Genomic DNA, 12,415 nt, shown 5'->3' with positions numbered 1-12,415 from the left:
ACTAGTGTGATGGTGAACTGTCACAAAGTTCTTTGACTGGTATTTAGATGTCTGAGGAATTCGTACTGATTAGTCATGTAATGATGTTGCAATGTAGTGATGACTAATGGATTGTGAAATATCAACATCTTGACAGGTGTTGCGACCAGCGTGAGATGGTCTGTAGTTCAAGCAGGCTGTAGAGGATAAGCCTACGCTTGAAGCCACTGAGGTGTTCGTTGGCGGGGGTGACGCGATATCACTGGTATGAACTAACTTATTGTATTTATTAAATTTGCTACAGCCCAATAACTCCAGCTGTACTTATCTTGACCTTTAGAATCTTTATTCCAACACCAGTTAACATAACAGCGCAGCGGTTACAAACTGTTTGCTTCCTCCCAAACAAAAACACCTGGCGTTAATTACGTGTGTCTACCTTAAATACCTACAACTAAACACACCATACCAAAAAACCCAAAAGGTGACCTCTAGCAGCATACATAAGGTATCAACCCAAAAATGGCTCCTACACGGGCCTTTCTTCTTTCCTAGTTTCAGTGCGAGGTGATTGAAGAGGACACATTTCCAACCAGCCTGCATAGTCAGCAGGCCAGTATAGCAGAGTGCAATATTGCAAAAGTGGAGAAGACTGAAGAAGGTTAGATAACACATTATGGCAGTAAAAATGGGTGTCAATAATGGTTTGTCTTCAGAAGTATTTTCAGCCTCATTTTCTCTACCTATCACCCCTGGGCATTGAAATACCTGTGTCATTCATTGCATTTTCACATGAATGAGAAATCTGCCAACTGAAAATACCAGTCTCTGCTCTACACCCACCAACGAATTACCTCAGAGTGACTAATGTATATGCTTGCAATTTTTCGATCATTGATGCAAGGGTTTTGCAAGGTTAAGTTGAGCGCCTGTCTCAAGAACAAAAACAACAAGGTGGTAGGAATTCTGAATTCCTTGCTGGTTTTCCCAACAGCTACTCGTTTTTTTTTTCAAAGCAATTCTCCCAAACAACTACATGGATTACTCACAGAATGACGTTTGTTTTGTCTAGACTGGACAAAGATTAAGCTCTTGTTTGATGCATTTCCCCCCCAATTGTAACTCACACAAATGCAACAATTTATCTAGAGCTTGTTTCTCTTCAACAAGCACAATCATTGCTTGTATAAGAGGGCGTCTGCCAAACATAGGAATTTTGTAGTAATGAAGCCATCAGAAAAATGTTGAGTGGTTAATGTTTGCACCCACTTTACTTCCAGCCCTGCTAAACACAGTATACTATTCTTTGAAAGCTCAAATTTGCCCACAGCAAAGACAGGCTACAATGACATCAAGCTGTGCAACCACTTATTACCGCATGTTCTCAGCTCGACCAAACGGTGTTTCATCATCTTTAGATTCAGCAATATACAGGGTCGCCTGTGGGGGCTGTCACTGCTTTGACACTTTCAGAGCAGAGCAGAAACTTTCTGTTTTTAGCACTTAATGTGTGATGGTGTCATTATCTGAAGCTTTCGTTTGCATGGGCTGTTATCCTTTTCAAATAATTGAGAACAATATTGCTAGTGATACGTCGTTTCCATGCCACGGCAATACATTAAATGTGATTGTAGCAGTCTCCATCAACTTACACATGCAGGACCATGACTTATTTTTTTGGAGTGGTAAATATTTTATTGAATTCAACATGAGTGATGTGCATCCACAATAGACACTCTGGAAACAACATAACTTATTTAATGTGAAACATCTATGACTCAATAAATAGAACTGGTTACATTGCAAACAATTAAATACAAAAATCAAAACAAACACAGTTTGGACCATGCAAAGTACTTTCTAAATCATAGTGGCAAACCTTAGGAAACATCCATCCATCCATCCATGATTAGATGCATTTAGGAGTATCCTAACCTAACACCCATTAATGATAAAAAAAATATATATTAAAAATTACTGACAAATGCAATTAAACAAACACTGACATTGTTTTATTAGTTTGGCTCTAAACTGTTGTTTAACCATTGTTTTGAATTTCATTGCAGAAAAAGATTTTCACATTAATCCTCTCAGGTACTTCATGTCTGCTCTGTTTAAACCCCCCAAAAAAGAATGCATCGTAAATGTTGTTAACACCTGCGCTAAAGTCTAGCTCAGAGCAAAACAACATCTAGGCACATGGGGCATGTACTGTAGCTGCTACCCTCATTTATTTTCTTTCCAGCTATGTGCAGATAAGGTAAAGCCTCATACACTCTGTTAAGCAAAAAACTGCACTACTGGCAGTCTGCATGGCACAAACCCTAAAGTAGGCCATTCTGAATTTTTGGTCTTCTGTGGCTCAAGGAGTGCATCTGAACTCCTTCAGTCCCCCAAAGCCAACCCCACCACACACACACAAACACGCACACTGCTAGCATTATTTTCAGTTAACATTACTTGAATTATGCATTTTGCATGGTTTTACACAAGAAAATTGTCCATGTCTGTGACATGTGGGGGTGGGTATGAAGCTGAATTTGAGCCATTCTGCAAAACCTCACGGGTAGACTTGACTCCTAACGCCTTCGATGGAACATTTCATAGTGAGTTGTAGAAGCACTGAAGGCCACTTGGTTTGCTGCCAACATACAATAGAGTTGTGAGGAATATGCCATTTCTGCCCCTAATCCAATGGCACTTTGCCACCACCCCACAAATATTTCATTTTAGTGGCATTCAAGCATATCTAACTCTATCTTAGCTATTATTAATGCAACTTGGAAGAAAAGGCAGTACCATTTAGTAGATAAACTGACTGATAGTTGCAGAAGCACTGTAGAGTTGCACAATCGCTGATGCAAGAATTATCCATCATATACTAGGGGACATGCCGCCAGTTGAACATGTCATTGACTATTCAGTATTTATCTGCAATTGAACACGGCACTGCTTAAAAAGAACTGAATAATGTTTTTATGGCTCTCAAGGAAACATTAAGTCATGTCCTCTTATAATATTATATTTTGTTGCATAAGCTGATGTTATAGTTTTGTTATATGTAAAATGTTCTTGGCATTTGAAATACAAAAAAGCATTAAATAAAAATAGAGGCAAAAAAGAAATGCTTGAAAATATTTATTGTTATAGTACGTGTGCACATTTTTAGTTGAGTATTTTTATTTATCAAGTTACTTCCACAGTGGTATACAGCGCTAACAGTTTGCAAATGTTGAGCCTAACACAGTCTCGAATGATATCCTGTTGAGTGACAATTTGAGCAGCTCTGAGGTCAGTGCATCATTGAAGGGTCGATGGTAATTTGATGGCAGTTGTTGAAAGGGAGAACTCTTCACCTCCACTTTCCCTTCCACTTGCTTGCCAGTCAAGCAGGGATTCGATCCGACGGCCCTCTGATTGCAAGCTCAGTCTCTAACTGTCAGGATCTTGCCAGCCCACTGCCTTTTGTTACTGCTGCCATTTCTCAGTGGTTTGACATGACAACCTATTTGTCTACCACAGTTAGGTTTAGTCAGAAGTATCCAGTGCATGATGCATTGCCATTTATTTTAAATTTCACCAGGCAATAAAAGAATGTATGTAAATGCATATGCATGCAAATCTATGCAGGCCCACCTTTTTACATACACACACCGTTGGCTGGCTCAGTTTTTTCCTCTGCCTGCCGACCTCCGGTTCCTTCAGTTATTCATGAGCCATCTGCTTGGGCAAGTGCTGTGTCAGATGTGTGTCAAACAGGACCTCATCTGTCCCCATGTTCGTCTTCTAATTGTGTGCTCATCTGGTTGCTAAAGCTGCCACTGGTGCCCCAGCAACACTCTATGGTTAGCTGAGAGACTCCAGCTGAAGTCTCTGGTCCATCGTGCCCTAAATAACCTGTTTGATCTGATGTGTGCATCTTTATTTAAGATTATAGCATCTGGTTCATCAATATTGTAAGGACAAGCACAAATCTGTCTTTGTGTGTTTGTTTTGAGTTTTTGTGGACATTCTTCTGGGAGGTTGGTTGAAATTGACACAAGTTCACATCCGGATGCAGAAAGAAAGAAAACTTTTTCAATAATAAATACTAAGTTGCCTTTTACAAAACTTTAAAAGTAAATGTTATGTGAAAAAAAAAAAACTTTTGGAATATGTAAGTGAAGAACTTGACTTACAAGTAAGACTAACACCAATGAAAATTGAGTAACAGATGAAAAGTGTCTCTTTTGAAAGCTATACTTTCAGTGACAGAGTGAATATAGTAGCATTAAAAAGGTCAATGTGGACTTCAGATCATAACTTTTTTCCATATAAATATGCCCTTCCAACCAATTCCTCTGCAATTCCGTGAAGCTCTTGAAAGTGAAGACCATTTCTTCTCCTTAATAAAACTTTTCACAGGCTTATGAAGGAAAAGAGGTTCAAAGCAAACTTAAATGGAATATCCTCCGGTTCTGTCATGACCGAGGGACTATAGGCTACCCTGTAATTCTTGCTTTTCCTAAAACATTATTTTGGAAAAATCTCTACAGCAATGAAAGTTTTAGAATGTATCCAAAGTTTAAACAGACAAAAAGAGAAGCTTTACAGAGAGAAATGTAATTAGTTTCTTCATATAAACATTTGTTCAGATTCTTCACATTCATACCAGTGTGCTGTACATTGGTTTTAACTATCAAATCATGTAAAGTTACGTTATTTATGTAAAATAGTTAATAATGATGATGATAATAATAATAATAGATTAAAACAGAAACTACTTATTCCATGATACACTGGGGTAAATGGCAATAAATTGAATGTGAATATGAAAGGGCCAATGACAACAGTGTGCTATTAGGAAATCATAATGATTTGTGTTACAATAAAATCTTTCACAGCTTTAGCCATGTTAGAAGATTAAGATGGTTATAGCGTCTATCGAATCAAATGAATGATTTGCTGCCTGGAAAAAAAGAGTAACAAGAGGAAGGCAATAAAACAAAGGGCAAATATATGTTGATTACAAACATTTATAATAAATCTCAAACAAATGTATTTAAGAAAGAAATTTAGTAGACAGAGCTGTCATATTGTTTTGTAATTAATACCAGAAGGAAGGGAACACAGAGCAAAAATAGTCAACCCCTGAGGATAAATGAACACAGAAAGACGTAGTGTCATAACACTTTCATAAAAAGTTGATACAGTAGAGTTCCAAAAGTCAAGATACACTTTAAATGACAGAGGGAAAACAAATAAACGCATAAACAGCATAAAAGTAGTTTTGTCTTTAAAAAAGAAGTAATGAATTTGGAATGTTTTCTTAGTGCTACAATTTGTGAGTATGCAGTGCCTCAAGTTATTGCCCTATATTACTCTATAGCTCAGATTGTCATTTCTAGTTGCATAGGCTTTGCTAAAATTGGACTTCATGCAACTGTCATATCAACCCGGTATCCTAAAAAATATGTTTCCATACAACAAAACTGCATTTTCAGTTACCTTTTAAGGGTAACATATTTTCTCCCTGCAGCAGTATGACTTTCTGCCAGAAAGGTAGCAGTTCTCATTTTAAAGACAGACAAATTCAGAAGAAAAGGGGATGGTGGCGGCATCAGTAAAAATGCTGAACTTTCTCCCAGATCGGGGTTTCACGAGGCACAGACATCAAAACTACTTGGTTAGATTTAGGAAAATATCATGGTTCAGGTTAATATATACACCCTTTCACAACATTAACCACATCTTTAAAGCTCCTTCATCATTTTTACCATGTGGCTTAAGACAGAGATACAGTACGAAAGCAAGAACGTGTTTGTCAAACATTGTAAATGTATTTGGAAGTGAGAATTTAATTGGGAAAATGTATCCGTGAAAAAAATCTGCATTCAATAATATAAACTCTTAAATCAGCAGCGTACATTTTGCAGAGTAAATGGTGAAACCTCTGACTCTAATCCCACTCTAATGACATCAGTTATTTGATTATGGAAGCAGTTTATTTTATGTGAACATAACCCTACTGTAATTTTTAGGAAAGAGGTCTAGTAGTATCATCCATAGTTTCTCTTCACGTTGATATAAGAAAAATATGCATACAAAGAGGGATTCATGGCGCATACATGACCTTTCAGTCAGGGACCATTGCTCTCATATGCAGTTCTTCTTCTTCTCCTTCTTCTTCTTCTTCTCCTCTTACCTTTCAAAACACAATAATGTATAATTTCAGAAGGAGGCCAGGAGGTCCCTCTGGAGAACTACTGTGATTCATCTTTGACAGAGACATCACTTTCACTCTGGGCCAAGGGGATAAGACTGTCATGTTAGCTGTCCCTGCCCAATCCCCAGCCCTTCAAAGCAAAGCCACCGTGATGAATCTGAAGCACTCTGAATTTGCTGTCCCAGTATGCCCTCTGTGTTCCTTGGAAGGACCAGAGCATTTAAATGTATGTTGTATTTTAAGACAAAGGAGCACCAACTCCAAACATGCCTGAGGCACATGAAAATGAGTGAGAAGTCTAGCTAAGTGACTTCTCACTCATACAATAAGTAAACAAAGCAGTCTGCACCCACTCATACCTCTCTTGCTGACAACTCTGTTTTTGCATTCCAGTATTGTATCCTCTAGCTACTACTAGGGTACTGATACAAGTATTTTTGGATGGGAGTTGGCTGCTGATATTGTTTATCTACAACACAGACTGTTTTCACGATTTTCTTTCTCAGAATATTGATTTATTTTTTCTTTTATCACAATGAAATTCAAACAATAAAACGTATGAAGTATTTTTTGCATTTCTTAGTACGTTTCAGTCCTGGTTTTAAAGACTGCCATTCAAAAAGATAGGTGAATAAAGTGATACGTTCACCTACAGAATAGCAGCCAGTGAAACAGACACTGCAAGACTAGTTTTTGTAGAATACATGGATCACCCCAATAATGAAAATGTAAATAGAGGTACACGTCTTGGAGAGAGAGAAGGTGAAATGATGTACTTGACTCGGGTGTCTCTCAAGAGAAAACAAAGAAGTTTGTCCGCGCTTAAACAGACTAGAAGGTTGCTATTGTGCAATAATATAGCTCTTAGAAAAGAGGCTACTGGCAGGGTATGAAAGCGGGAAAGCTGTGCTCTGAGCCATGTTTTGACAAAAGAGATAGTAGAAGATTAAGAGTTGAAACCAAAGCTGGCAGAAGCTGATAAGGAATGGATTTTTCACCATAACCTTGTTGTATTTTGTGTCAACAACTCCACAGCTTGAACTCCGGGACAGCTCCAAAGCATACTTTTTTATGTAACGTTTCAGATTATTGTGTATGACTTTCTGTAGAGTGAAAGGTGAAAGGTCTGACACTGATACACCGATACACTATGACATCAAATACTTGATTATGAAAGTGTAACATAATACAAAACTGCCAGGATGCTATGACTGTCAGATTTCTGGTTATAGTGTAATTGGTCTGATCCAGTGAAGATGCGTTTTGGAGTTCATGACATTGTGTGGCATATGCTATCTTTTAACAGATGCTAACAAAGACAAGACATTATGCAGAGAGCTGAGGAGCCCAGGCTTTGACATGCAATGCGTAGGTGGAAATAGCCTGTTAATGAATAGACAGCAGAGAGAGGGGAAAAAAATGAAGACGGCATAGGAGATACACGAAGCGTGCCGTGCGATAAAATATTGCTATTGTTAGGCAGTGCTGAGGGAAAAGTGCTGCGATGCAGAAAGAGTGGAAAGCCTTGACAGCTTTCCGGTGGCAGTCTGACGGCTGAGCAGGGAGATTGCAAGGAAAGTGCAGCAGAGGGCTGCTGTCAGGCCACACCAGAGCTCCGTTTAACAAGGTCCAGAGATGAGCTGCACCACAACACATTGCAAGGGAATGAGAAGAGGGAGAGTGAGGCTGGAGGGAGGGCTGACTAAGGCTCATGCATTTTCCAGAGGCTCACTACCTGTCATGCCTGCAAACCTGGGATTCCTCACATGTGCATGAGAGCAGAGATTGGAAATCCTCAGTAAGAACAGGAGCTGAAGAGGATTCAGAGATTTAAAGGAGTACCTGCCATTACATGATGATACTAGACATGCTTGTGACACTTTGACACCTTCATCGCTACGTGAAAGATATATCAGCCCCAATAGATACTTTATTTTTACCTCAGCTGTTCCTACAACAGAATGATGTCAAAAGTCATTGTTTACATGATTGAGCCCACGTCAGTCATTGTCGTGTTTAACAAGTTCATGCTAACAGTGGCGTCATGAATATGCATTACTTTAAACATGGATTTTTACAAACCTCGCGGTGTGTCATATAATATGTCTGTAGCCCATTTCCACAATGGCCCTTGGCATCAATCCCTGGCATGAAAGCTTCTTTGCAATCTTCACGTTAAATGTCAGTTTCTAGATGATCAAAACATCTTTAGTTGTGTCCCCCCCCTATTAGAGCAAGCTAATTCCATACAAAACACACCCACTCGATTTTAAATGAGACTTCTTCAGCTGCTTAGGTCTTTAAGTCACCAGAGCCATCGGGGAAGCAATGTGTCCCCAGATCCAAATAACATGACTGTTGAATTTCATGCTGAATCTCTGTTACGAAGAGGATTAGGTATTCTGTAGTAATGTGCTGAATATTATACTTCATGCAATTAAATATTTTGGAATTTGTCTGTTTTGTAATTTGCTGGTGTGCACTGTCACATTAACTGGTGGAGTCTTATGTTGCTTATATAGTAACATCCTGTCACAAAACACAAAATTATCAAGTAGAAACTTCACAACTGTTTCAGCCACAATTTTCATTGCTCTGCATCAGGCTTGTTTCTACATTTGCTGTGTGATTGAAATGTACTTATTGATTCAAGGGTTTTTGTATGTTACAACCTGACCTGGAGACATTTGTTTTTACCTATTTTAGTAAATCTTTCTGCCTACGTTAATTACTAATCCACTGATGATTTTCTGTCTCCTTAGGGGGGCGACTCCTTTTTCTGGTGATGTGGCTGAACCTTGTGCCTCAGACTGACAGCTGCCCTGCCAAGTGTGTGTGCTACAGAGAACCCAGGCCTACTGTGGCTTGCCAACAACAAGGACTGTTTTCCATCCCTACTGAGATCCCAGCACGGAGCCAACGAATATTTCTCCAGAGCAACAAGCTGACGGTGGTACGGTCCACCAGTTTCAGTTCTTGCCATAATCTTACTGTTCTCTGGCTGTACTCCAACAACATCAGCTACATTGAGGCTGGAGCCTTTTATGGCTTAGAAAAACTGGAGGAACTGGACATTGGAGACAACAGCAACCTCCGCACCATCAGCCCAACAGCCTTCCGGGGCTTAACTAAGCTGCATACCCTTCACCTGCACAGGTGTGGCCTGTCAGAGCTCCCTGTTGGGGTTTTCCGAGGAATGTTCTCCCTACAGTACCTTTATCTGCAGGACAATAACATTCTAACCCTGCATGATGACACTTTTCTGGATCTTGGTAACCTCACCTATCTCCACCTGCACAATAACAAGATCAAGATAGTAACAGACAACATGTTTCGAGGGTTAATCAATCTGGACCGGCTGCTGCTACACCAAAACCGGGTTATTTATGTCCAACCCAGGGCTTTTAGTGACCTCGGTAAGCTGAAATCCTTGTTCTTGTTCTTCAACAATCTTACCGTCTTGACAGGGGAGACCATGGACCCACTGGTTTCTCTCCAGTATTTGCGTTTAAATGGGAATCAGTGGATTTGTGATTGTCGGGCCAGAAGCTTGTGGGACTGGTTCAAACGTTTCAAAGGTTCCAGCTCTGAGTTGGAGTGCAATGTCCCCGAGTTCCTGGCGGGAAAGGACCTTAAACGACTGAAAAGCCAAGATTTGGAGGGATGTGTGGAAACACCTCAAATCCAGACCAATCTCTTTAGCTCCAAGCCACAGTCTGGAAAATTCCTTTCCACTGAAAGCCCTGTGGGGGACACCATCCCCAGGTGTTGCCTTGGAGATAATGACAAGTCCTCTATCCTGTCTGGAAAGAGTCGCCAAATCACTAACAACCCCCTTAAGGAAAAGGAGAACATGTCCAAAACCAAATATAAGGATCCGGAAAGAACAAAAAATGAGACCCAAAACAAGCAGAATGATGGACCACTAGGAACCTTGTCGAACACCCTGGAAAGGTCTTTGGAAAACTTAAACCCTGACCTTATAGACAACCTGGAATCATCCACAGCATCAAACAAAAAGAAAAAGAAGTGTTCCAAAAAGCCAAAATCAGACACCCACTGCATCAAAGGTCGGGGTTCTAATTTGCAAGTGCTGCACTTTCTCTTCATTCCCATGACCTGGATATCTCTAGCCATGTCTTAGGACTCCCGCTTTCCCTCAGAACACTGGACTCAAGAATGTTGATGCTCATGACAATGATACAGAAGATGCAGGGGCATCTAAAGCTGGCAGTGACTAAAAAGAGAGGAGTCACTTTGACCCAACATTGCTGAGGAAAAACAATAATGAAGACGTTAGAGTACATTTAACAAAATGGATGCCTTTACAGAACACTACAGATCTAATGTAAATAATGAATTGGTGCCCAAAATTGTTTGTTCTCTATGTACTCAACTGTACTGTGTCTAAGCTACACTTTGGAGACTCCTCCCTTTCCCTCTCAAAAGCTTTTACTGCTTAGACAGACCACTGGAAGACGAAAAAAAAAGACAAAAAAAACATAAGAAGAAGAACACTCGTACAGGAAATCAGAGACAGAAAGCACACAAAGAATGTTTGGTCTGTTTCATGAAGATAAACAATCTCTCCCCATTATTTATTCAAAGTCATGCATTTGTTGGGTAATGTTTTGGTTTTTTATGTTTATAAAAAAAAAATGTTTTGCCTCCCCTGATTTTAGTTATATTTTCATGACAGGAAGGATAATGGATAGCATTTACCAAAAAAAAAAACAAAAAACAATGCTATCAGTTTGTTCATGGAGACTGCAATGGAACCATAGATATGCATTTTATTTTACTTGTGTACAAGTATGAATATATTATGAATAAAAGTTCTTATTTCTTAGATGTTATTATTGTGTGGTGTTTTTAAACATAGATGACAATTACTTTCTATCCAATTTTTCTAGATCTGAAGTTTAGGTTTTAAGCTATCATTTGAAAAAAAAAAAAAGATTTTCTCTATTTATTATAGATGTTGGGAGGGGGTACAAACCTTATCCAAAAAAAAAAAAGAGTCAACTGAAAATTTTATTCAACCAGGTTGTGGTTGTTTTTTGCTCAGCTTCTTCAAAGTTTCAGCATTGTGATGCTCCACACAGTCCAAAGAGAGCCTGCTAGAGCAACAGCAAAATTATCCTGTGAGTGACATCGTTTTCAGACTTTTTTCACTTTAGGTAATGGGCCCGTTTATTTTGACTTTGCTCTCATAATGATGAAGAAATATTTTTTTCAAAAATTAGTTACAATGGAAATTAATTTTTACGCTGTTGTTCCACAGTGTGTCCATGTACCTACGATTTTCTGAAAAATCACACAAATCAGTGGATAATCTAACATACATGCATGCAGTATATCTACAAGTCTTTAATGATTGCGGCACATGTAGTATGATGATGTTGAATGATTCGCTCCCGGCAGCTTACAAAATTCAGAATATGATTAGACCTAGTTTTGTATATTACACTGCCACATCCCTCATCATTTTGATTGAATTATTAAGCAATGTATGAAAATGCTGCAAGAATATTTAAAAAGTGACTCCTCACATCACAACCTTGACTTTGAGAACAGAAGAGACCCTCAAGGCATCTTATTAAGAACTGCTTTGCTTTCTTCACATAGAAAATACAGTATGAAATATCTGCATACGGAATAATTTAAGCTTTAAAATGTCTCCTTGTCATACAGCTCTGCTGGGGCTAGTTGCCTGTGGTAGGCCCATGGCAGCTTATGCACAAGGCCAGGATAATGTGGAGTTATATTTATAACTAAATTAAGTCAAGATCTTATCATCAGCCCTACATCTCTTTTTTGCAAAGTAGAAAAAGTAGAAGGCTGGGACTCCTGCAGCTTTTGGCTGTCATTGGTTAACCCTAAAATCTAAAAGGACTGAAGGTGGGAGGTGAGAGGATATTGATCTTAAATAGGAATCAACAGGGAAATCAACAAAGTCTTTCCAAAACAAGCTGGCTTCCCTATGCTGATACACAAGCAGCTGTAGGCTAAAAGGGTCCCAGTAATTGTATGTGACTTGATCAAATCATATGTGTATATCTAGCCAGACAATAATCACAAACAAACAAAACAAATAAACAAGAAAATTTGGCATTGAGCTACACTGTAAAATCTCATTAGTTCACAGAACTCAAAAAAACTATGCAAGCTCGTTGCCTCAAAAAAAACGAAGTAAAGGTTACTTAAGATGACTTTTAGGACAACTTATTC

General features: G+C 38.9%; 1 protein-coding gene across 1 annotated transcript in view; it reads left to right on the top strand.

Annotated features, from left to right (window-relative positions):
• Window positions 1–11,040, top strand: part of rtn4r (reticulon 4 receptor) — a 45,536-nt gene extending 34,496 nt beyond the window's left edge. Inside the window, exon 2 of the mRNA XM_006803849.3 lies at window positions 8,947–11,040. Within this exon, the coding sequence (XP_006803912.1) occupies window positions 8,947–10,328 (1,382 nt within the window). The 3' untranslated portion in view covers window positions 10,329–11,040. The remainder of the gene's footprint in view (window positions 1–8,946) is intronic.
• The last annotated feature ends 1,375 nt before the right edge of the window (window positions 11,041–12,415 follow it).

Source organism: Neolamprologus brichardi, chromosome 12 (assembly GCF_056152115.1).
Source record: "Neolamprologus brichardi isolate AB-2024 chromosome 12, ASM5615211v1, whole genome shotgun sequence".
Lineage (NCBI taxonomy): Eukaryota > Metazoa > Chordata > Actinopteri > Cichliformes > Cichlidae > Neolamprologus > Neolamprologus brichardi.
This window is presented reverse-complemented; position numbering and strand designations above follow the sequence as displayed.